We start from the raw sequence: 25,460 nt of genomic DNA on the forward strand, positions 1-25,460 counted from the left end.
TTCAAAAATATAACCAAATTTTATGTTTTCGCTATATTGCAATTATAATGAATGCTAATATTTCATATAGTATTTATTAATGTACAAAATAATACAAGTATATTTTATTTACGTAGTATTATTAATATAATACAAGTTATATTTATTTACGTAGTAAAATTCGAAAATAATTAAAAAAAAAAAAAATTGTGCTTACTTATATTTAAAGACGGTTCTTTAATATCATATTGTTTCATATCCATAAAAGTTGACCAAATTTTATACGATTATTTTATTTATAAATAATTTAAAAAATATTTACTTTGATATAAATAAGCAATTTTATAGATAATTATTATAATAATTGTCATCGCAGGAATTTTATTGTTAATGCTTAAAGTTTAGTATATTATTAATTAATTTTTGTCTACTCTGATTTGTTTAGATTATAAACGCAGAAAATAAACGCAAAAATGCAACAAGAAGATAATCATAGTTTTGAATTTGTATCCCACAATATGAAAAATAATATGAATAATAATTCGGAAAAATTGCAAAGAACACCTCGAGTTAGTGGTAAGTTTTATTAATTTATATTTTGATTCATAAATAATAATAAAATCATAATTATTCTATAGAATTTGACAAAAAAGATATAATGTCACAAGAAATTAAACGTAAAATTCATTATACTCCTCAGAATAGTCCGAATAAGTATTCAAAAACTCCTCAAAGTAATGGTATAATATTTAAATGGTATAATATTTCATAATGCTATATAAGAAATAAAATAAATCATTTTATATAAAATATTTCATCTTAGAATCACTTAAAAAAGATACGAAATCACAATCAGAAAGTAACAAACGAAAAATTCAATCATTTCATAATGAAAGTCTGGAAAAAATTCAGAAAATTTGTCCAAGTGGAAAATTTGTTAATACTTTAATAGGACAATGGTCTAAACATATGGGTATCCAAACACCACTGTCCGAAACAGGAATAGTATATAATTTTTATTTTATTAAAAAGTTGTTATCAAAAAGTATTAAATAAAATTTTATTAAATAAATAATAAATAAATAGATACGAGAAAATTTAATTACGGAAGAAATGAAACAAATGCATGTAATTGAAGAACGAAAAATTCAAAAGTTGCAAAAGAAGCTTCAGATCGCTGAAGAAACCATATCTTCACTTTCTATCTCTCATGAGATCGAATTACGAGCTAAAGAGGAGATTTTACAACAGTAATATACATATTTACTATGTATTCTTTAGATATTTATTGCAATTAAAAATTGATAGTGAAGACAGTATTAATTTTCTTCTCTAGATTGAATAACGATTGGGAATCAATTACTAAATATTATTATGAAATATCAGAGAGTTTAAAAGGATTTCAACAACATAAGGATAATCTATCAAAATTATATAATGAAATCATCGTTATTCAACAATCTACAATGAAGAAACTTCAACAAGAATTATGTATTATGAAATTGAAAGGTTAATATTATATAAATTTTATTATAAACTTTGTTTGTATTTCTAATTTTGATTAAAATTAAATTATAATAAATAACTTTGATTAAAATAAAATTAAATTATAATTAAATTTTTTTATAGATGATGAGCAAAGAAATATTGTTAGTACAATGGAAAACAAAGTAATAAATCAAGAGAGAAGGTATTTATGAAACATTTCTTCTTAAACATATAAATTATTCATTGAAGAATAAATATAATGAAAAATTTATGTTTCATTTATTAGAATACATGAAATGATGAATATTGAGAACGAATTGAAAAAACAATTCGAAGAATTGAAAAATAATTCAGTTTTAGAGAAAAATCATTTGCATAATGTTTATACAGAAGAAAAATTGGAATTAATAAAGGTAAAAAATATATATTTCTAAAATATATATTTTAAGAAATATATATTATTTTTAGACTTTATTTTTTTTTTTTTACTTTAATTTTTCTATTTTAAGTAAAAAGACGTGTATAATCTCTTTGAAAATAAAAAATATATTACCTACATTATCGTCACACGTTGTTATCATGGATATAATAAATATCTAAAATATTATAAACAATTACGATTTCAGAAGCAAGAAAGTCTCACGTCGATGAATCAAGAACTACAAGTGCAATTACAGAAGATTACGGAAGAGAAACAAAACTTAACTATCTTGTTTGCTGAAAAAGATGATGAAATAATAAAATTGCAAGGGGAGATTGTTACATGCCAGTAAGTATTTTTATATGTATAAATAAATCATTCATGTATTTCATCTTAATTCATTGATTTTATGGCAGAAATAAAATCGAGAATTTGTTATACTATAATACTGAATTAAGTGCAAAATATGAAAAATCCATAGATAAGGAAGAAAAATTATCAAAAGAAATACAAACGAAAACACAGGAAGTATACAATAATATATTATAATTATATAATATATATAATATATATATATATATATATATATATATATTAAATTAATTTTATTCTTTAAGATCGATAAACTACGAGAAAATTTAAATACTAGACAAGAAATAGAATCTAGTTTAGCTAAAGATTTTAATATGATTGATAATAAATATAAAAATATGCAAAATGATTTTTTAAATATAGAAAATAAATTAAAAGAAGCGCAAGTTCGCAATATAAATCTTGAACAATCTTTACAAATGGTGAATTTGGATAATGAACACAAAATAATGGAATTATACGGAAAAATCGAATTTTTAGAAAAAGAAAAAGCACAAATACTTTTAGAAAAACATTTAAAAATACAGGTACAATTTTAAAATATAACTATAAATTAATATTAATTACAAATATAAATATAAATAAAAATACAAATATAAATAATGAGTTAAATTCATTTATTATAAATAGGAATTTGAGAATACTCATAAATTATCGAAAAAAAAATACGAAACAGAGATAAAATCCTTAAAACAAGAATTCGATGTTAAACTAATAGAAATGAAAAAAACTTTAACTACACAAAATTCTGCATATTTAAAATTAAATGAAAGTTTAAGTAAAATAAATAATGAAGAAAATCAAAATAAACAAATAAATTTCCATGATCAATATACAAAAATAAATCATAATGAATTGCAAGATAATTTAAAAGAAAAAATGCAACCTTTAATAGAATCTATTCCAATAGAAATAATTAAAAAAATAGAAAGTCAAACAAATCAAGTTTGTGAAGTAAAAGAATTTCAAAATCAAGAAAATATAAATAACTCAAAAATTATAATCAAAGATAAAAACGAAATATCAAATCTTGAACAAGATATATATAGCTTTAGTACCAGAGAAATTAATGATGAGTTACAAAATGTAAGTTATATATATAATATGTTATTTTTATATATAATTCATGTTAATTCATGTCAATTGTATATAATTCACTTTAATTTTTTTGGATATACATGATTATATGCATTATATAACTGTTAATTATAGATATTATCAGTACAAGAAAAAAAGGTTCGATTCAATTTAAATTCTCCAACGAAGGTGAAGTTTAACATTCACACTCATACTCACAGTTAATTTTATATAAAATAATAATTATAATATAAAATAATAATAATAATAATAATAATAATATAAAGATAATAAAATTTTTAGGATTTTAATTGTATCGAAAATAATTCTTTTTTTTCTCGAGATAAGGAAGAGAAAAAAAATGAGGTATTATTTAAAAGGAATTTTTCTTTTCTATTTTATATATTTTATATTTAACTAAAAAATTAAGAAAAGTGTTATTTTGCATAAATAGGATAAAGACAATTTCTTGCCGAAAAAAAAAATATTTAAAACACGCAATTATGGATTACGACAATATGGAATTCCAAAGAAACCTCAATTCGGAACACCTGGAAAAATTTCTAAAAAATAAAATTTTATAAAATATTATTATTACATAAAATTATTTAATTATTATAAGTTATTATTTAAAAAATATATAGTTTCATAATATATATATTTCAAAGATAAATTTTTTTGTAATTGCTTAAAATGTATTTTTTCAATCTATTTATGTTTTTTTACTTATGTTTATTAATATACTTTAGTAAATTATATAAATTATATAAAAATATTAATTTTATAAATTACATATTTTGTTAAAAATATAATTAATCCATAACAATTATTAACAAAAAATAATTTCTTTAATAAATATCTATAATAATATCCAACATATTTATTAACAAAATGTATATTTTAGATTCTTATTTATTGTTTATTTAAATACCTATTTTTTACCTATTATATTAAATTCACAATATTCAATCTTTATATATGCATTCATTTGAGCAAGATTGTTCATTGTTTATATATTTTTATTTTTGTTTTAATCTTTTTTTATTTAATTCTTTATTATCATTCCTATTATTTACAGGGATATTTTGAAAATTTTAATTATTCATTAAAGTAGTAGAACAATCCCATTTCATGGATCTTTCAACAGCCATTTTCCATTTAGAATATCTCAAATCTCTTTCTAAAATATAAATATATATAATTTAATATTTTTGTAAAAATATAAAATTTCTTTTAAATTTCTTTTTGTGAAAAAAAATTACCATCTTCTTCAATAGAGGGTGAAAATTTCGTAACTTGAGATGCATCTACATCATTTATGTCGATAAGACCGACTCCAACACCAGCTAATATAGCTGCTCCCAATGCTGTTGTTTCTACCATATTGGGTCGTACTATTAAAAAAAAATGATATTAGAATATAATATAATATAGTATATATGTAAATATATATGCAATATTAATTCATAAAATTTTATACACACCAACATTTATTCCTGTGAGATCAGCTTGTAATTGCATAAGTAAATTGTTTACTGTCATTCCACCATCAACTTGTAAAGTTGTTAATTTTGTTCCAGAATCTTTAACCATGGCTTCTAAAATATCTCTTGTCTGAAAGCAAACAGCTTCTAATGCTGCGCGAATGATATGATACTGTTGTGTATCTTCAGTAATACCACAAATTACTCTAAAATACATGCAATTTGTACTTTGATATCAAAAATAATGATCTTTTAAATAATTATTACTGCAATCTAGTTACCCTCGTGCATCTTGTTGCCAATATGGTGCATATAAACCTGAGAATGCAGGTACAAAATATACATCTCCTGAAGATCTTACATGTTCTGCCATGTCTTGAGATTGTGTTATACTATTAAATAGTTGTATATTATCACGTAACCATGATAAAGCTGCACCAGCTACAGCCACTGAGCCTTCCAATGCATAAGTTGCTGAGTTTTTACCTATTTTATATGCAATAGTTGTTATAAGACCTTGTGTTGAATCTACTTTCTAAAATGATTAAATACTTAATTAAATAAATGAATTAAGTTTTAATAGAACATATAATAATATAATTAATTGAAATGAATACATACAATACTTCCAGTATTGTAAAGTAAGAAACAACCAGTTCCATAAGTAGCTTTTGCTTGTCCAGGTTTTAAGCACAATTGACCAAGAAGTGCTCCCTGTTGATCACCTACACACTTATATATAAATATGAAATATATTAATAATCAAAATTGATAAAATGTTGAACAACATTAATATTTAAATATATTATTTTAATAATATACTCCTGCTATAGGTACACCAGCAAGAACTTCTGGATTTGAAATTGTTGTATATACTTCAGCACTAGATCTTATTTCAGGTAGAATATGCTGTGGAATTCCAAAAAATCGACATAACAGAGGATCCCATTTTAATGATTCAATATTCATTAACATAGTACGAGATGCATTTGAAACATCAGTTACATGTAATTGTCCTTTGGTAAGATTCTATATAAAAAGTATAATTTATTTGATTAGTCAATGAAATAATTATAATTGTAATATTTTGTAGCAAATATTTTGTATAAAATAAAAATCAATAAATGAAAACATACCCAAATAAGCCATGTATCAATAGTTCCAAAAGCACATCTCTCTTCATCTATTGCATGTTTAACACGTGGTATGTTATCAATTAACCAACGTATTTTGAGAGCACTAAAATATGGTGACATTGGAAGTCCACAAAGAGGTTTCAAATAATTTTTGTTTCTTGTTTTATTAGGTACACTATCTAATATGTCTTCCAAAGTTGTAGTAGTTCTCATATCTAACCATACTATAAAAAATTATTAATTTTATTTTAATAATTATATTTATATATTATACATATGCAAATACATTACAAATAATGTATCTTAACAATAAATTATATATTGCATTTTACCTATTGCATTGTGTAATGGTTCTCCTGTATTTTTATCCCACATTAAAGTAGTTTCTCGTTGATTAGTGATTCCAATTGCTTTGATATCTGATACATTTATATTAATATCTTTTAGCTTTTCTATTGTTTTTTTTATGCATTCTATAACAGCTTCCAAAATTTCTTTTGGATCTTGTTCCACCCATCCTTCTTGTGGATATTTTTGTTTAATTTCAATTTGATGTGATGCTAATACCTTTCTATGTAATACATCAAACACCTAAAAAAGGTTATTATATTGTACTATATTGTATTATATTTTATATTATATATTTTTTTCTTATTTTTATATAAAAATCCTAATATTTATTGTAAAATAAATTTATTTAAAATTTTGTTATGAATGAATCATGAATAAAAAACTAATAAAATCAAATAACTTTAATATTGAAAATTTATAAATTAATTAAAAAAAAATTCTGTAAAACATTTTTTTATAAACTATAAAATAATATTTATTTCAAAATATTTTTCTAACATATCATAAAATAAACATCACATTCAAATAATGATTATGACAAAGGTCAAGTTTCATTCAGATAACTTGACTAGATAGTTGTCAGTTATTTTTATTGTTTGAACTTAAACACAAATAAAATTTACTTACTAAGAATCTAGCGCTACTCGTTCCTTCATCAATTGCCCCTATGAATGGTCCCGAATGATTGATATTTTCAGGCATATTTTTTTTTTCTTTATTGAAGTTGAATATTTAAATATATAGTGTATTTGAAAAATGACCTATCGTTAAATCTTTATCGTATCTTGTTATATAATAATACATTTTAAATAAAAATGTAATCAATTATAATAATGTACATTTTAAGTAAAATTAAACAATTCATTTAATTATTTTTCAATATATTTCTATATTGATTACATTTCGAATTTATTTATTATCTATTAGTTATTTGTATTTTAATTTTTCGTGACATTATAAATTATAATTAAATACAAAAAAATAGATAGATAACAAATTTTGAAATTATTTAATTTGCAAGTTTAAGAATAAGTATTAAATAAAAAAAATTACTTAATTCTATGTTATATATTTATTTTTTTTTATTTGAAAATAAAATATTATATATGAAAATATGTATAAAGTAATAATAAAAATAATAAAATAATAAAAATAAAAAAAATGAATATTCATATTTCCTCATAAAATGTAATTAAATAAGTAATAACAACATTAATCAATATCAATTATTTTTTTATTAATGCATATTAATACGTTTTCCTATTGTATCAAATAGATAATTAAATATCGATATATATTTTAATTTCATCATAATTAAATTATAATAATTATATTGCATGTATATTTTTTATGAAGTTTCTAATAAATAAATTGTTTTATTTCAAATATACTTTTATCATAAAAATATTATAGTAAATATTTTTTGTAAATACAATTTTCTAGTGATTTTTATATCTTAAGGTTTGCAATGAGAAAATACTGTTCGACATCTCTATACTATTATAGTAACTTTCTGCAACCCAGCTAATATTTATCTCATTTCACTTTGCGTTACCGGTAAGGAAAGACGTACGTTAGTGAGAATAGTGGATAATTATTTGCTCGATAATAATTAAATTAGATTAAGTGTTCATCAGTGTCTAATATTTATGAATTTTTTAATGTTTTAGGCAAATCACTATTAAACTGGCTTCGTAATATACGTTTATTACTTGGCCGGATTTCTTTATTACGGTAGAGTAAGTATTATTTCGTGTTATGTCGAGACTACCCATATGAATCTTTTTTTTCATTTTGTCTTTTTCTTTTTGAATATAACGGTATCACCTTTATATTACCTGTTTCTTATTTCGAGATAGAAATACGCAAGTACTATTTTCGATCTATGCAACGTGCATACATTCATTTCAAAAAGGTTAGCGATCTTGTGACGTGTCAAGTGAATACTTCATTCCATATGGTGGTCACTAGTTCAACTACTCTGTGGTCATTGACATGCTGGCATATAACTTGAATCTGCTATTTTGCTATTTCTCATTTAACATAATAATCATTATAAATTTTTATTGCTATTTGATGATTCATATTATATGTCTTAAAAATCAATTTATTATATAATTGAATATTTATATTAAAAGAAGATATTAAACAGAATTTTTTTTATAAAGATATAAATTTTTAATATAGATTGTTCAAACAAAAACAGCAATCATTTAAATTTCTGTAAAAATATCATATCTTTTTCATTTTTTTTTTATTTTTTTATTTATATTTTATAATTTTTATAGTGTTATTAAATGATTAATCAATAAAATAATTTCATTTGAATTACTATGTAAATATAATTTTGAATAAATATTATAAATAAATATAGCAATAAACTAAATTGTATAATATATTTTCTTATAAATTATATTATAAATGAATTATAAATTATATTAATATATTAAATCTTAAGATTTTAAAATTTTATTTAATAGATTATTTTTTATATTTCATTCAATCTTAAAATTATGATGAATGTTATATAATTGTTCATTATAGTGCTACTGTAAGGACTTGGCACGAAACAGGACAACCCCATCATGCAGCAGCAGTCAGTAATGGAAGAGGGAACGGCCTATGAGCCACCTACTTATGATGAGACATTCCCAGTTCTTCCTGAGTCAACCAGTTCAAGTTCAGGGAAATTAAATATTTTCTCTATAAATAACAATTTACAACTTGGACGTATAACTATTACTCAGGTATAAATTTAATTATAATATTTATATAATTTTTTAATTATTCTAATTCTGTATTTTATTATTTATCATCTATTATTTTGTTACTTAGATGTTTCGTGTACCTGGTGAGGAACGAAAATTTGATCATAGTGACAAATTTGGAGAACGAGAATCTATACGTACATGTAAAACAATAATGAAAGAAACAAATACTATTATTGAAATAGCGACATCAAAAGATCAATCTTTAACATTCCTAATAACTGGTAAACAAAATCAAGTGCTTGAAGCAAAACGTAGAATTTTAACAACATTTCAGACCCAGGTTTGATATTATAAAATTAATATTATAATAAAATTAAAATAATATAAATTTTGAATTTTCAATTGATTATAGGCAAGTAAACAAATTAGTATTCCTAAGGACCATCATCGTTGGATTCTTGGAAAACAGGGACAGCGTTTAAAAGATCTAGAAAAAACAACTGCAACAAAAATAAATGTTCCATCTGTGCAAGATCAATCAGATATAATAACAATTACAGGAACTAAAGAAGGAATAGAAAAGGCTGAACATGAAATTAAAGTAATTTCAGATGAACAAGTGAGTAAAAATATCAAAAAAAAAAAAAATATTTAATATAAATATTAAATATAAATTATATTATATATATATAAAGATATAAGTAATATACAAAGATTTTTTATTAGTCAAGAAAAGCATTTGAAAGAATATCTGTGCCAAAAATTTATCATCCATTTATACATGGTGCATACAATGAGAATCTCAATGCCATGATGGCAGAAACTGGTGCTCGAATTAATATTCCTCCTGCTCATTCACAAGAAGATGAAATTACTATTGCTGGTGAAAAAGAAGGTGTTGCAGCAGCAAAACAAAAAATCGAAGCCATTTATAAAGATATGGTATAGATAATAAATATTATTATAAAATTACTAAATAGAAATTATTTTTTATATCTTCTTAAAATTAAAATTATAATTAATTAATTATATTTCTCATTTAGGAAAAGAGATGTACAACAGTGTCAGTTGAAGTTCCAAAATCTCAACACAAATATGTTATTGGTCCACGAGGTAGTACAATAGCAGAAATCTTACAAGTAACTGGTGTCAGTGTAGAAATGCCTGCATCAGATTCCCCAACAGGAACTATTACTCTTCGTGGACCTCAAGAAAAACTTGGTCAAGGTATTCGTTTTAGTATTTTTTAAGAGATTTTTATATTAGAACATTAATTAAATGTTTGCATAAACGTTTTTTTGATTCAATATTATAGCATTAAATAAAGTATATGAAAAAGCAAATAGTGTTCGTACAGCTGTGGTGAAAGCACCTGTTTGGATTCATAAATACATAATTGGTAGAAAAGGTGTTAATATTAAACGTATTACACAAGAAATGCCAAAAGTGAATGTAGAATTTACTGGAAAAGAAGATAAAATTAAAATCGAAGGTCCTCCTGAAGAAGTGGAAAAAGCACAAAATGAGCTTCAATTAATGGCTACTGATCTTATATCTAAGCTTACTTTTACAGAATTAAATGTCGATCCTAGATTTTATAAACATATTATTGGAAAAAATGGATGTAATGGTAAATTTTTTTGAAATAATTTAATTATATTAAAATTTATATTGCTATATTATTTTTAATAATTTTTTATTAAATTTAATTTTATATTAGTAAATCGTGTAAAAGAAGGGACAGGTGTTGTAATTAATATTTCTGAAAATGATGGAAGTAATGTGATTCGTATTGAAGGAAATCTTGCTGGTGTACTCAAAGCTCAAACGGTTTGTAATATTTATTTTATATATTATAAATATTACATAATCAAAACTTTTTTATAATATTTTATAATATAATACTTCAATTCATTATAGGAATTAGTAGAAATGGTAAAAAAACTGGAAAATGAAAAAGAGAAAGATGTAATAATAGATCATCGTTATTATCCTAGTATTATTGGAAATAAAGGAGATAATATCAAAGAAATTAGAGATAAGTTTAATCAAGTACAGATTACTATTCCTGGTCCAGGTATGTAGCATAATATATGCAATAACTAGAACTCGGATTTATGCCAGGTACAAACATTTGAAAGACCTCGATTCTTATTGGCAATTAACCAAAGAGAGAATTTATTCATATTTAGAAGTTTATAATTTAATTTGATAGTTTATAATTTTCTATTTATATAAAATTTTCTATGTTATATAAAAAATATGTTCTATAAAATATATTTAAATTTTCTATAAAAAAATATTTTTTTTATTAAATTTATTCACATTCCGAATTTGAAATTTAAAAATTATGAAAAGTTGTAATACAAAATATCCTATTTTTTAAAATGATTATATTTTGTATAAAACTAAGAAAATTATAACTTTTTAAAACAATTTTTTAAACTTTTTAAAAACAATGTCATAGTTATTAAATAAAAAAAATATACGAAAAATTTAAAAAGTTATTTTTTTATTTAAATTAAAAATATTTTTAATTAAAAATTTTTTATTTACAGGTGAAAAAGGAGATATTGTAAAAATTAGAGGACCCAAAGAAGATGTAGACAAGTGCCATAAGTATTTAATGAAATTAGTAAAAGAACTGAATGAAAATAATTATGTCTTAGAGGTACCTATTTTTAAGCAATTTCATAAGTTTGTCATTGGAAAAGGTGGAGTTAATATTCGTAAAGTTGGTATCCAAATATTTTATTTTTATATATTTTTAAAATAAATTACAAATATAACATATATATTATCTTAATTTTTTAATTTTTAGATTAGAGAAGAAACACAAACTAAAATTGATTTACCTGCTGAAGGCGAAAAAAGCGATGTTATAACTATCACGGGCAAAAAAGAAAACGTGGAGAAAGCTAAAGAAATGATTCAAAAAATACAAAACGAATTGGTAATATTAATATTCTTATAAAAATATTGAATTATTAATTTTAATTTATATTAAGTAATTTTTTGTATTAGGCCAATATTATTACTGATGAGATAGTAATACCACCAAAATTTTATAATTCTCTTATTGGTACTGGTGGAAAATTAATTCATTCTATTATGGAAGATTGTGGTGGTGTTGCAATTAAATTTCCTACAGCAGAGAGTCGAAGTGATAAGGTAATTTAATTTGAAACTATCAGAATTAAATGTATAAATATTAAAATATTTTATTCATATTAAAATTATTTATTAAAATTATTATTATTATATATTATTATAATTTATATTAAAATTATTCATATTAATATTATTTTATTCATATTAAAATATTTTGTTCATAGGTAACTATTAGAGGGCCTAAAGAAGATGTTGAAAAAGCGAAACAACAGTTACTTGAACTTACAAATGAAAAGCAATTGTCCAGTTATTCAGCTGAAGTACGTGCCAAAGTACAACATCATAAATTTCTTATTGGAAAGAATGGTGCTAATATTAAAAAAGTTAGTTATTTAATAATATAACTTATATTATATAATTACATATAATGTGTTATGATATGTTATATTTAATTATATATATCGTGTTTTATTTGATTTATTTACTTAGATAAGAGAATCCACAGGAGCACGTATTATATTTCCAACAGAAGATGATCAAGATAAAGAAGTAATTACAATAATGGGCAAAAAGGAAGCTGTTGAAAAAGCTAAAGCTGAATTAGAAGCTACGATTAGCGAAATTGTAAATCTTTAATCATAGTTATTTTTAATTATATTGAAATCTGTCTTTAATATTAAAATTATTTTTCATATAAATCAAATTATTTTTTATATTTGATCTATTTTATAGGATAATATTACTGAAGGTGAAATTCGTATCGATCCGAAACATCATAGACATTTTGTAGCTCGAAGAGGAGGTGTATTACATCGTATAGCAGATGAATGTGGAGGAGTACAAATTTCATTTCCTCGAGCTGGTGTTGATAGTGATCGTGTAATTTTGAAAGGATCGCATGAATGTATAGAAGCAGCGAAACAACGGATGCGTGAAATTGTACAAGAATTGGTAAATTTTTTAACTTGTATTTTTTTTTTATTTGTTGTATATTCTTATAATTATTTTATATATAATTGTTACTTTTTAGGAATCAATGGTAACAGAAGAATGCATAATACCTCAAAAACATCATCGTACAGTTATGGGAGCAAAAGGACGTAAAGTGCAAATGATTACATCTGAATATGATGTACAAATTAAATTTCCTGATCGGGATACATATGGTTAATTTAAAATTAATTGAAATTTAAAAAAAAAAATTATAAAATTTGTAATCAAGATATTCATATTTTAGATGAACAACGTGTAGTAGAACAAATGAATGGTGAAAATGGCGAAATTTCTGAAACTGTTCCAGCTTGTGATATTATTCGTATCACAGGACAACCAGAGAATGTTGCAGCTGCTAAACAAGCACTGCTTGATCTTGTACCAATTACAATAGAAGTTAATATTGTTATTAGTAATTATATAAAAAATAATTTAATAATTTACAAAGAATTACGTAATTTTAATATAATTTTTAGGTAGAGGTACCATTTGACCTTCATCGCTCTATAATAGGACAAAAAGGTCGTGATGTGCGAGAATTAATGAATACGTATGATGTTCATATCATGTTATCTCCAGCGGAGGAAAAACTTGATTATATTAAGGTATATATATATATATATATATATATATGTAAATATAATATGATATTTAATATTAAGATATAATATTAATATAATATTTAATTTAAAATTATTTTTTTTATTTAGATTTCTGGAACACCATCATGTGTTGAAAATGCAAAACAAGCCATTCTTGATAAGTGTAAAGCTTTGGAAGCTGAACGACAAGATAGAGCTTTGAAATCATTTGAATTGAAGGTAAATTTACTATATATAATAATTATTAATAATATATTATTATAACATAATATTTTGAAAAATTATAAATAAATTTATTTAACTAATTTTATTTTAGATTGAAGTTGATCCAGAATATCATCCAAAAATAATTGGACGAAAAGGAGCCGTGATTAATAAGATACGTAGTGATCATGATGTTCAAATTAATTTTCCACGTAAAGGTGATCCTGAAGAACATATCATTACAATCACTGGTTACGAAAAAAATGCTTGTACTGCAAGAGATGATATTATGAAAATTGTTAATGAATTAGTAAGTATATTGCCTACTTAAGATTTATTTTATAAATATAATGATAATTAATGAAATATATTCACATAATTTAGAATGGCTTGACAAAAGAAGAAGTACATATAAATGCTGCTGTACATTCGCGTTTAATTGGTTCGAAAGGTAGAAATATTCGTAAAATAATGGATGAATTTAAAGTGGATATTAAATTTCCAAGGAAAACCGATCCTGATCCTAATATTGTAACAATTGTTGGTACAGAAGAAAATGTAGCTGATGCTAAGGATCGTTTATTGAATTTAGAAGAAGAATATGTAAGTTTAATATAAAATATATGTAAAATCATTTATTTTCATAAAATCGATAAATAATTTTATGTTACATAATATTTATTGTATTTTAGATTCAAGATGTTTTAGAAAATGAATATCGCGAAAATTTGCGTTCACCTCAACGAGATGAAAGAAATTCTGGAAATTCGGGCTTTGTAGTAAAAGGAGGACCGTGGGAACAGCAACAGCAAAGTGCTCCAAATACTGCTAGTGTTGAAGAGTTTCCACAATTTGCTGGATATTCTCACGTACCTGTGACTAATCCTGATGGTCCTTGGGGTGTGAAACGTTAATATTTATATAGAGTAAAAGTCAATGAAACATAAGATAAACATAATATATGAACTTTCCTCTGACAAACAATACAGAAGGGTACACACATTAGTGCTAGGTGGTTCCCTGTTCCATTACTGATGTTGCTGCATACGACCTGGCCACTCTATTGGACTCTGATACTGGTTTACTACATAACATTTGACGATGGTGTTTATATTTACAGTTCATATACTAATTACCTATGTATCTGTAACTGTAACGCATGATTTTAGTTGATTGCCATGTTAGAAATATTCACACATACAGTCAGACGCAAATTATGCGTAATTTCATTCACAAAAAAACATTTGATTTCTTCATAACTTTTAATTCTGCTAATATGCCTTTCAGGTACAGATATGTTGTACTTAAGACTGTGGCTTCTCTTGTAGGAACTAATTTTTTGTGTATATTATATATTTCCCAGATTGTCTCTATTCGTATAGATTGCGTGGCTAAATGCGTTTGCGTTTAACCAAGCATATTTTGTTAATTTATTTATATTTTTTGTACATATAAATTGCATTTTTTTGTTATGTTGGACTTAAGTGGAATTGTTTCTGAATTACATTATGATGATATTAGAGTCTATACAAATTTTTTGCAAAATGTGAAGCTTTAAGGTCTTTCTAAGGAAAACGTTCCTAAGTATAATTTTCCTGCTTTTTTATAGCTAGTATATTAATTAATAAAATCGCTTTATGCTCTTGAAATTGCAATGTGCTATAAAGTGAACGAATCTGCCAATAAAAGATAGTTGATCATGTATATTATTAAATGCTGGACTTAAGAAAAGCAGAAATTAGTGATTATATAATGTATATTGAAGGAACATAATCTTTAGAAGGCCTTGCTATTTTTGTACTGCTTTACGCAGTTATTAAAGACCAGATACGAAATCATTGGCATCATTAAAAGAAAAGAATCATGGATATTTATAATGCAAGTGATATGTCGTATTCTTTGAATAGCTGATTTTATTTATTCTTTTTATTTTACTGTTTGCTGTATGATGTGCAAATTTTTGCATTCTACTATTTATGAGGCCAACTAGCTAAGAAAAAAATATTCGGTTCAAGTGCCTTGTCTATTTTCTTCAGGACAGCTCATTTCAATTGTTGGAGGAATGTGAATATTAGATTATACATAATTATATATAAATATACATGTATATATATATGTATATTTACATATATATACATACACATATATATATAAATGTATATATATATACATTATATAAATATTGATAATAATTACATTATTATATATATACATATATATAATCAATATGATAGCTATTGTACTTGCAGGTACAATAATATACTACTATCACAAATAGATACTATCATGTATACAGAAATTCATCTATATTTTTTAGATTTACAGTAATTTTTATAAAACTACTTGGTACGACGACTTATATGTCATCTCCAATGCATGGTTTATACAAAATGCCAGAATTAGCAATTTTAATATGCTTAGTTTTGGCTAACAATTTGATAGATGCTGTGCATGAATGTACCTTTTCTAATGAATTATAAATACAAAGTAATTGTAATTATGAAATAATATTCTCTGTACACATTATGTCATAATATATAAATTCTCTACTGTAATAATATATATATATATATAATTAATCTATTGTTAAGATAGTGTTATTTTTTCTTTTTTCTTTATAGCATTAAATAAATTATGAGACAATATATTATAATAACATTTGACATTTATTTATTATAACATAGTTGTAATGTTTGGTAATGTTTTTAATTGCTGTACAAATCCTTCATTAGGTTTAATACAATTTCTTATATTTTTTACCTTATTATATGCATCATCATATGATATTTTTTGAAGAGCCATTATATAAGATATAATAATCGCTGGTGAACGAGATATACCAGCATTACAATGTACAAGAATATTTTCATCGCGATGTTTGTGTATAATTCTGATACATTTTTTAATTACTACAATTAGATCAGATTCGGGTAAATCCAACAATTCACAATAATAATACTTAATGTCATCAAATTTTACTGGTACATCAATACCAATACTTAAAACATGACGAATTTTATGTTTTTGTAATATTTCTTTGTTTATAATTGGATCTTGTGAGCTTAGGAACAATCCTTGTATTACTTGTGCAATCTGTAAATCAGGTTTATTATCTATTACAAATGGTGTTCCTGTAAAGGATAATTTCCTTTTTATTCCATTATACTCTTCATATTTTTGACCAAGTGTATTAGTTACAATAGTTTTACATTTTTTTAATTCTAATTTTTTATTTTTTATTAAACTGTTTAAATCCATTATCAATATGCAAATAATATGAAGAAAGGAAAATATAAAATTGATCAAAAAAATCATTTAATGATATTTACATAAATTTCTAAAAATATATATTAGATTTCATCTGTATCTAATGGTATAATTATATTATTATCAGAAATTTTGTATTTTACAATATATTCATTTAATTTTTCATGGCAATATCCTACATTCATAAGATATAAACCATAAGCTGGAGCTGTCTGTATCTGAGGAAGATAATTATGATGACCAGGAACTTGTAACATTACACTTATATCTTTTTCTGTTATTTTATCTGAACCTAAAGCAATTAAAGCACCGACAATTCGTCTAACCTATAAAAAAAAATATTAATAATATTAATATATCTATAATTATTATATATTTTAATCTATAATAATATAATATTTATAAAAAATTAATAATAAAATTAATATCTATATCCTTTATGTATGTGTGAATTTTATTTATAAAAAAATATTTGTTAATCATACCTGTTTATATAAGAAACCTTTTGCTGAACATATAATATTCCAATATTCAAAGTTTTGAGATAAAGGATCATTTGGCATAAGTGGATAACCTTTTTCTATAGTTAAACTATTCAAATTTCGTACATAATTAATTGATTTATTAGTTATACTTTTTGCACAAAATGTTCTAAAATCTTTTGTTCCCATAAAAAGTTGTGTTGCACGTTTTATTCTTTCAGAATCAAAAGTATTTGATCTGTAATAAAAACAATTTATATAATTTTTTATACAATAAACATATTTATTATATTTTATATAATAAACATATCTTTTTCACAGATATAAATTATACCTGACATGAAAACACTGATTTAATTCTGTAACGGGAATTCTATGTTCATCTTTATTTTTAGCTACTAAAAATCTATAAAGATAAGTTCTAGAGTTTACAAGTTTCCTTACATGAAAAGTCTTTTTTACTGGAATAAATTCTAATAACCTGAAAATAATATATAAATAATTTGTGATTAAAAAATATAAAATAATATGATTAAAAAATATGAAAATTTTAAATATATATTTACCTTATATTATGATCACAATTAAGAAGATATCGATTCACAAATTTAAGTGTATCATTGGGATAATAAATAGAGTCATATTTATTTTTTATATCAATGTGAGCTAAATTACACATACTATGTACACCAATATCTGTTCTATGAATTTTAATTATTTTATAATTATTGTATAATATATACTTATTCAATATAATATTAAATATTAATTATATATATAATTAAATATTTACCTGCTAGAACAAGTTATCTTTGGCCATTCTATACATTTTGGTATTAAAGTTGTAAAAGCATTTTCCAAAACTCCTTGAATAGTATCAATATCACGTATTATAATATTTTCATCTTGAATTACATTTTTTTGCATTCCTCTAAATATAAAAATAAAATTTTTTTATGTTTTAATAATACTTTAATATTTAAATAATACTATATAAATAATATAATAAATTTTTATTGTTAAATTTCAGATTTTATTCTCTGCTATTTATATATTTTATATTTTCTTAACATTTTTTAACAATAATATTTTTTAATATTAAATTTAGAAATAAATTTATGATCTAAATATGTATAAATACATATATATAATTATACCTATATTGTGTACCAAGATATGAAAATTTGATAAAATATCTTCTCATTTTTTAACTATAACGTGTTACTAATTGTTTAATTTAAACTGAATAGCAATTTCTGATATAAAATTGACTTTTTGTAAAAAAGTAACTTTAACCTTAAAGTATTTACTACTTATATGAGTAAATTTATCGGTATAAATGCTAACATGTATTTATACATGGATTTAAAAAAGATATTTATAAATTAATATAAATTAAATGCAATTATCTAACTATTCTAATAACAATAATGTTATTTGAAACTACTTTTATTAATTTTATATTATTAAGTAATTTTATTATAAAACTATATATTATCAGAATGGAAAAATTTCGCAAAAAATTCAAGTTTTCTTACAAAATTTTTAATAATTATAATTAATATTGTTATTCTAAATCAATAAAAAAACTATTCAAATAGTGTCTCGTTCATTTTAATCAAATCAAATTATAAATTTAATATATTTCAATTATCAATATTTTAATAAAAATGTATAAATATATTTATATATAATATAAATAATTTGAATATTTCTGCATTTATTCAATTAATTTTTAAAAGAATTTATAAAAATATATAGAATAATATACATAGAAATATACCTACGTAATAAAATAATCATTAATTTGTGTAAGTAATAAAAGATTAAATCAAATTCTGTATAATTTATAAAGTTATTTATATTATATTAAATCGATTCGTTACAATCACGACAGTTTAGTCAATTTTGTTAGTTTTAATCTACTATTTTAGTATTTATTTGATTTAATAATGAAAATAAAATTCATTTGGTGGAAAATTATCAAACAATATTTAACAAATTGCAATATACATGGTGTTAAATATCTCGTAGACGATCAATTATCATATATAGAACGGTAATCGTATTTATTTAAAAATTATTATTATAAAAATTGTAATTAAATAATTGATAGATAATAGATTTGAAATATATAAATATAATATATATTAATATATAAATTTATATAAAATATATAAATATAATATTTTAATTTTTACATATATATATGTTTTTTTATAAAAATTATATTTATTATTATATATTTTATATTATATATTATAATTATTATTATATATATATATTTTTATATATGTAAACAGAAAATTTACATACTTTAGAATTTAAAATTTGAATTATACATATTGAATACATTTAATTAATCCAAAGAAATTTTATATTTTTATAATAACGATATTAATTTATTATATTAATTTACAGATTATTCTGGCTCATATTTTGTGTATTATGTTGGTGGGGTTGTACAAACATGATTAAAGATGTATTGATAAATTATGTTCAATATCCTGTTGCTTTAACTGCTGAAACTACTTATGTTGACTGGCAGATACCTTTTCCTGCCGTTGCTTTTTGTATTACTTCCGCTCCTATATTGAAAAGATATTTCATATTGTATGTTATATTAAAATTAAAATGGTTTATTATTTTATATTATAATTGAAACTAATTTTCATAAACTCGAATTTTTTAAAGATATTTCTAAAAACATCTAATTATCAATTTCTAAGAATAAAATATAAATAAATGTTTTTAAGGAATCCAGGATCATTCACTGATGCGCCTCGAAAAGTTTTTAAATATTCATCTGAAGAACTTCTGTCTTTCTACGAAGAGGTGAAGAATTATTATTCATTTTTATGAAATTAAATATATTATACTTATTGAATACAGAACAAGTTAATATATTATAAATATTTATCATAGATACGTATTCCTTGTAAAGAGTTCTTTGCGGAATGCAGTTGGAACAACATAAAATTCGATTGTTGTACTAAATTCCAGGAATTAAGAAAAACTGGCGTGGGTTATTGCCTTGCGATAAATACATTTCATTTGAAAAAATTTGATAAATCAAACGTGCATTTCTTTGTAAATCGTACCGTGAAATATGGTGATCTTATCATTGATATTTCTGTAGATGCAAGAATGAAACAACATCTTTATAATGGATTTACAGTTCGTATCTATTTTTTAATATTTTAATTTAATTAATAATTCACCAATTTTCATTTTATTGCAATGATTTCAGCTGAAATTCAAAATTAGAATTAGAATTGAAATTATTAAATAATTAATCTTTAATTCTTAATTATTTTAATATAATTTTTATAAAGATATCTTATATACATATATCTTATAAATTATATTATATTTATAACAATATTATATTTATAAATAATATAATAAACAATATTATTAACAATATTCAATGATCTAAGAAAAAGTATTTATCGAAAAATTACAATTATTATTGAAGAAATATGGCAGCACATTATAAAAACTTTTTAAAAAAGTAAAATACACATAAAAAACAGAGATTTAAATTTACATTGTTGATTTTTAATAAAGCTTTTCAAAATTCCATTAGCAATGCAATTAGTTTTATCAATTGTCTGAGGTCATGTTAAAATAATACATAATAATATCACTAATGAATCATTAAGTATTTATAAATAAGTAGATAATAATACGAATTTATATAATATTATATTTATTATATTTATATTGTTGTAGTAATAGTAATCAATGACGGGCGATTATCTCTATTACATATTTTTATTTTACTTTTATATTAAAAATAAAAATAATTTTGTAATTTTTTTCGATATTTTTCTTAATCTAGAATCTATTTTATCACATAGATTATGATTAATTTTTAAAATAAATTAAAAAATACCAGCAAAAATGAATGTTTTCGGCATTTTTTTAACTTTAATTATTATTTAAACATATTTAAATGTTTATAATTTAATAATTTATTATTTTCGTGATTCGTGAGAATTCATAGAATCATTTTATGAATTATTACTATTGAATAATTATCATTGTGAGAATACAAAACATTTTCAAAGCTAAAAAATTGTAATTTTTTTAAAATTGATTTTTTAAACAATCGTGGAAAAAATTTTTTGCAGATTCATATTTAATATATTAAAATTTATAGAAAACGCCTATTGAAGATTATAAAATCATATAAGATATATGTTGAAGTATTATTAATACTTTTTAGTATTATTAATATATAATATATTTTGACACATTTCGAGAAAATGTTTTATTATATAATTATTTAAAGAAAAAAAAAGAAAACAATTGATAAAAATTATGCAATTTTAGGTACATGTTCTCAACAATTTACAATTACCAATATTTAAAAGCTTGAGTCATGTAATTTTAAAAATCGGACACACAACTCGAGTTGGATTTACAATGGAAGACACATTTAATGAGGATGGCGTAAAAAAAATTGCGATCGAACACAGAGGTTGTCGATTTCCTAATGAAAAACGAGCATACAATTTATTTGACATTTATAGTAGAGATTCATGTTATGTAGAAGTACGTCAATTTTTCTCTTTCAGAACAAATATACCAAATCTTTTTCAAATATTATACTTATTATCGATCAATTAAAGAATTTCATATAATTTATGATTTTATTAATAGTAAAAAATGAATGCTATTTATAGATAATTATAGAACGGATGATAAAGCTCTGTGGTTGCGTAAATTTTTATTATTTTGTGCCTCATGGAACAAGAGTTTGCAATAGTACGGAAATGTCTTGCATATATGCTAATAAGATGAATTTCAATATGCAATCACTTATGGATGAATGTGTTCCGGATTGTGAGGGAACATCATTGGCTGTGTATGAATCCTGTAAAAATATTAATGATTGAAAATATCTTAATATAAAAAAAATATATACATATTGTATTTTAGATTACAAATAACATTTTTTTAAGCATAAAGCATTATGTGATTCAATTTTTAAACATAAAATGTTTATTAATTTTTTTTTAAAATTAACTTATGATATTCTTAAATATAATATGATATTTTGTATTATAGGGAACAATTGCTTGAATCTTATAAATATGATCCTTTAGGTGAAAAATATACACGTCTTCATTTTACTTTGCTTTCACATCCAATGATACGATATCGTCGATATGTGGTCAACGATCTTTTAAACGTTATAGGTAATTTAATTATTATTATGAGCAATTATAATTCTATCTATTTAAATCATATATCATTTGATAAAAAAATGAAAATTATTTATTCAAAGTTAAATATTTATGTTTCTTTTTTTTTAAATTTCCTTCATGATTAATGCTATTATCATTATCAAACAAATAATGCTTCCGGCAAATTAATGAAGAAATTGCGAAAAGATATAAAGTTACCTTCAAAAATTCAGATAAAAATCTTACAAAAAACTATATTTTTTACTCGGATTTCATATATAGATAATATATCAATAATTTAATTAATTATAGAACTATAAAATGTAATGTTATACAAAATATTTTGTTTCATAAAGTATCATCATAAGTAATCAATTTTTTATTTGTTTGAGATAAAGATATATATATATATTATGTGATGATCAAAATATAGAATATACTCATTATCATTCTTAAATATAATCTTTTGCTATTATCAATTGTTTAACATATGTATCTCTTATTGTGATTACCATATAGGAAAATTTTTACTTGTTATATATGAATACATTGAAGCTATAATTTGTTATATTATAGCAAACAACTCTGATTTTGTGTTTGTAAAAAGATTTTTGATATTTTATCGATAAGTATCATGTATTTCTAAATTTTTTTATGTCTGAAGTATCTTGCATGATATTATCTTACAATATTATACTATAAAATTTTTTTTTATTATAATTTAATGATGTTATTTTTAGTTTCAGTTGGAAGTGCAATTGGTCTTTTCATGGGTGCCAGTATTTTAAGTATTTTTGAAATACCATATTGGTTATTCATTCGTCGAGACAAAATAATATAAGATCCTAATTTTATTGAATCAAAATATTAAAATGTGAATAGAGATTAAATTTATATTATCTTTTTAATTATTGATTTTTTACACATTAAATGTAATTATTTCACGAATTTTGCATATTGTATATTTCAAAGAAAAGATAGAGCAAATAGTTTAATAATATAGATAATATATGTTCTATATTAACATGATCCGAAAATTTATTGCTGTTTTATCTTTATATTATTTGTCGATAGATATGCATACGAAATTAAAGATATAAGTATCATAAGTACATCATAAATACATAAAGAAATCACTTTATCATTGATACTTATATAAAGACTATTTCACGATATGATATTTACTTTCTCAATCATGTCAAAATCAGAGTTAGAAATTGAAATCGCATCAGAATGCTTGAATGATAAAAAATTATTTTCTAATATTCATAGTTATAATTTGCTCACATTTCAAGAAGTGCAAACTCTAGTCAAACGTATCTCAAGTGATAAAGCAGTTGTACAAAAGTACTCTCTGAGATCATATTCTGATGGAAAGCTTGGATTTCTCGGATCCCATCAAAGGCTCAACGTGGAAATTAAAACCACAAATGGAAAAGATATACTAACTTTTTTTGTTAAAACTGTACCATACGATTTACCAATTCAAGCTGAATACGTGCTCGATAAATGTGTCTTTTTGAAAGAAAAAATTTTTTACCGTGACATAATTCCACAGTTATATCATAATTATAAAGATGAATCATGGACGGCAACTTGTTTCTTAGTAAAAAAAAATTTGTTATTATTCGAAGATTTAAGTATCAAGGGTTACTCATTGAGAAATAAATTGTTCAACAAGGAACTCATTGTGTCTAGTTTAACAACCATTGCTAAATTACATGCATGCTCTTTGTTGGCAGAAGCACGTCTTGGAAAATCTCTGAAGGAATTATATCCGCAAGCTTTCATAGAAAATGCTTTCTCTGAGACTGGAAAGACTAGCGAATGGTTTGATGTAAGTGTGAATGCTATAGTTGCCATTGCTAAACATCTTAATCTGGATGCTAGTTTAATACCAAAAACTTGTAAAGAAGTATATGCAGCTTTGAAAATGTCATCTATAAAAAAGAATGTAATTAGTCATGGAGATTTATGGGGAAACAATCTGATGTTTAATAATAGTGTACCTCCAAAGTGTCTGTTGATTGATTTTCAATTGATCAGATATTGTCCTTTGGCGCATGATGTAGCACAACTCCTATATCTTTGTACTGACCGTGATTTTCGAGTAACTTGGGAAGAAACTATGTTAAAGCATTACTATAGTGTGTTACATGAAACTCTGAACTCAACAAAAACAATTTCTGTGGAAATTCCAGCTTGGTCAGAATTAATTGAAGGAATAGAAGAACAGAGATTAGCCGCTATAATTACTGCAGCTATATATTTTCAAACTGTATTATTAGATGAGAAATTAGGAGCAGAAATTTTGGGTAATCCTAACAGTTATCATGAATTTGAATTTAAAAATAGAAATGAAACAGTACTTAAACTCATGGAAATTGATCCAATATATAATAAACGTTTAACAGAAACTGTTACTGAATTAGTTGAGTTTAGTTTTCGGTTAAATGAATTACCGAAACCAACATAATTTTTATTAGTTAATTAATAGAGCATATTTTTTTTTGCACTTTAAGATAAGTTTTCAATAAAATATAATATTGTTAATTATTACAAGATATTTTAAATATGTACAATATTA

The 25,460-nt window shown here is 22.5% G+C and overlaps 7 protein-coding genes across 11 annotated transcripts; 4 read left to right on the forward strand and 3 right to left on the reverse strand.

Annotated features, from left to right (window-relative positions):
- Nucleotides 1-452: 452 nt before the first annotated feature.
- LOC122712355 (uncharacterized protein PFB0765w-like) lies at nt 453-3,964 on the forward strand. Its single transcript, XM_043931927.1, has 13 exons — nt 453-552; nt 618-719; nt 803-984; nt 1,066-1,229; nt 1,316-1,488; nt 1,609-1,669; nt 1,754-1,880; nt 2,094-2,236; nt 2,305-2,416; nt 2,506-2,787; nt 2,891-3,346; nt 3,473-3,556; nt 3,792-3,964. Exons 1-13 carry the CDS (start codon nt 453-455, stop codon nt 3,909-3,911), a joined length of 2,106 nt encoding a protein of 701 aa, XP_043787862.1. The 3' UTR covers nt 3,912-3,964.
- LOC122712214 (glycerol kinase) lies at nt 3,776-7,094 on the reverse strand. Of its 5 annotated transcripts, none has more exons than XR_006346282.1 (10): nt 6,936-7,094; nt 6,290-6,548; nt 5,958-6,181; nt 5,659-5,850; nt 5,443-5,553; nt 5,103-5,356; nt 4,822-5,027; nt 4,600-4,731; nt 4,280-4,517; nt 3,776-3,900 (listed from the first exon to the last, which is right to left on the reverse strand). XR_006346282.1 is itself a non-coding variant. In XM_043931659.1 (9 exons), exons 1-9 carry the CDS (start codon nt 7,008-7,010, stop codon nt 4,432-4,434), a joined length of 1,554 nt encoding a protein of 517 aa, XP_043787594.1. In that variant the 5' UTR covers nt 7,011-7,093; the 3' UTR covers nt 4,272-4,431. The 5 variants fall into 5 exon arrangements, 2 of the variants coding, with proteins under 2 accessions (XP_043787594.1, XP_043787595.1); XR_006346284.1 differs by having other exon boundaries at nt 5,644-5,850; nt 6,936-7,031; XR_006346283.1 differs by lacking the exon at nt 6,936-7,094 and adding an exon at nt 6,828-6,886 and having other exon boundaries at nt 3,778-3,900; nt 5,644-5,850.
- Nucleotides 7,095-7,978: 884 nt separating this feature from the next.
- On the forward strand, nt 7,979-16,508 carry LOC122712406 (vigilin). Its single transcript, XM_043932065.1, has 22 exons — nt 7,979-8,047; nt 8,853-9,055; nt 9,144-9,359; nt 9,432-9,638; nt 9,746-9,961; nt 10,063-10,246; nt 10,335-10,649; nt 10,740-10,849; nt 10,940-11,096; nt 11,578-11,753; nt 11,841-11,972; nt 12,044-12,190; nt 12,355-12,513; nt 12,620-12,754; nt 12,863-13,081; nt 13,161-13,296; nt 13,368-13,519; nt 13,600-13,728; nt 13,834-13,944; nt 14,042-14,239; nt 14,314-14,532; nt 14,622-16,508. The coding sequence occupies exons 2-22, from the start codon at nt 8,894-8,896 to the stop codon at nt 14,841-14,843; spliced, it is 3,702 nt and encodes a 1,233-aa protein (XP_043788000.1). The 5' UTR covers nt 7,979-8,047; nt 8,853-8,893; the 3' UTR covers nt 14,844-16,508.
- Nucleotides 16,509-16,576: 68 nt separating this feature from the next.
- On the reverse strand, nt 16,577-17,253 carry LOC122712410 (dual specificity protein phosphatase 19-like). Its single transcript, XM_043932070.1, has one exon. The coding sequence runs from the start codon at nt 17,242-17,244 to the stop codon at nt 16,603-16,605; it is 642 nt and encodes a 213-aa protein (XP_043788005.1). The 5' UTR covers nt 17,245-17,253; the 3' UTR covers nt 16,577-16,602.
- Nucleotides 17,253-18,974, reverse strand: LOC122712409 (tRNA pseudouridine synthase-like 1). The gene is made up of 6 exons (XM_043932069.1): nt 18,836-18,974; nt 18,472-18,609; nt 18,245-18,379; nt 18,013-18,159; nt 17,682-17,916; nt 17,253-17,522 (listed from the first exon to the last, which is right to left on the reverse strand). Exons 1-6 carry the CDS (start codon nt 18,880-18,882, stop codon nt 17,280-17,282), a joined length of 945 nt encoding a protein of 314 aa, XP_043788004.1. The 5' UTR covers nt 18,883-18,974; the 3' UTR covers nt 17,253-17,279.
- Nucleotides 18,975-19,630: 656 nt separating this feature from the next.
- On the forward strand, nt 19,631-23,765 carry LOC122712408. Its single transcript, XM_043932068.1, has 8 exons — nt 19,631-19,737; nt 20,100-20,291; nt 20,435-20,513; nt 20,604-20,855; nt 22,017-22,238; nt 22,370-22,551; nt 22,755-22,885; nt 23,614-23,765. The coding sequence occupies exons 1-8, from the start codon at nt 19,631-19,633 to the stop codon at nt 23,712-23,714; spliced, it is 1,266 nt and encodes a 421-aa protein (XP_043788003.1). The 3' UTR covers nt 23,715-23,765.
- Nucleotides 23,766-23,912: 147 nt separating this feature from the next.
- Nucleotides 23,913-25,455, forward strand: LOC122712407. Its single transcript, XM_043932067.1, has one exon. The coding sequence runs from the start codon at nt 24,048-24,050 to the stop codon at nt 25,347-25,349; it is 1,302 nt and encodes a 433-aa protein (XP_043788002.1). The 5' UTR covers nt 23,913-24,047; the 3' UTR covers nt 25,350-25,455.
- Nucleotides 25,456-25,460: the final 5 nt, after the last annotated feature.

This window comes from Apis laboriosa, unplaced genomic scaffold (assembly GCF_014066325.1).
Source record: "Apis laboriosa isolate Shangri-la unplaced genomic scaffold, ASM1406632v1 scaffold1_cov151, whole genome shotgun sequence".
NCBI lineage: Eukaryota > Metazoa > Arthropoda > Insecta > Hymenoptera > Apidae > Apis > Apis laboriosa.

Bases quoted from the DNA above. Each gene is read 5' to 3' on its own strand.
- LOC122712406 (XM_043932065.1), top strand. From the start codon at position 8,894: ATGCAGCAGCAGTCAGTAATGGAAGAGGGAACGGCCTATGAGCCACCT. The intron at 12,755-12,862 runs GTAAATCTTTAA...TCTATTTTATAG, and splicing joins AAGCTACGATTAGCGAAATT to GATAATATTACTGAAGGTGA. The intron at 13,945-14,041 runs GTAAATTTACTA...ATTTTATTTTAG, and splicing joins TGAAATCATTTGAATTGAAG to ATTGAAGTTGATCCAGAATA.
- LOC122712355 (XM_043931927.1), top strand. From the start codon at position 453: ATGCAACAAGAAGATAATCATAGTTTTGAATTTGTATCCCACAATATG. The intron at 1,670-1,753 runs GTATTTATGAAA...TTCATTTATTAG, and splicing joins GTAATAAATCAAGAGAGAAG to AATACATGAAATGATGAATA. The intron at 2,788-2,890 runs GTACAATTTTAA...TATTATAAATAG, and splicing joins AAAAACATTTAAAAATACAG to GAATTTGAGAATACTCATAA.
- LOC122712214 (XM_043931659.1), bottom strand. From the start codon at position 7,010: ATGCCTGAAAATATCAATCATTCGGGACCATTCATAGGGGCAATTGAT. The intron at 6,549-6,935 runs GTAAGTAAATTT...AACCTTTTTTAG, and splicing joins CGAGTAGCGCTAGATTCTTA to GTGTTTGATGTATTACATAG. The intron at 4,518-4,599 runs GTAATTTTTTTT...TTTATATTTTAG, and splicing joins ACCCTCTATTGAAGAAGATG to AAAGAGATTTGAGATATTCT.
- LOC122712407 (XM_043932067.1), top strand. From the start codon at position 24,048: ATGATATTTACTTTCTCAATCATGTCAAAATCAGAGTTAGAAATTGAA.
- LOC122712410 (XM_043932070.1), bottom strand. From the start codon at position 17,244: ATGATTTTTTTGATCAATTTTATATTTTCCTTTCTTCATATTATTTGC.
- LOC122712408 (XM_043932068.1), top strand. From the start codon at position 19,631: ATGAAAATAAAATTCATTTGGTGGAAAATTATCAAACAATATTTAACA. The intron at 20,514-20,603 runs GTGAAGAATTAT...TATTTATCATAG, and splicing joins TTCTGTCTTTCTACGAAGAG to ATACGTATTCCTTGTAAAGA. The intron at 22,239-22,369 runs GTACGTCAATTT...TGCTATTTATAG, and splicing joins GAGATTCATGTTATGTAGAA to ATAATTATAGAACGGATGAT.
- LOC122712409 (XM_043932069.1), bottom strand. From the start codon at position 18,882: ATGAGAAGATATTTTATCAAATTTTCATATCTTGGTACACAATATAG. The intron at 18,380-18,471 runs GTAAATATTTAA...TAAAATTCATAG, and splicing joins AAGATAACTTGTTCTAGCAG to AACAGATATTGGTGTACATA. The intron at 17,523-17,681 runs GTATGATTAACA...TTTTTTTTATAG, and splicing joins AAGGTTTCTTATATAAACAG to GTTAGACGAATTGTCGGTGC.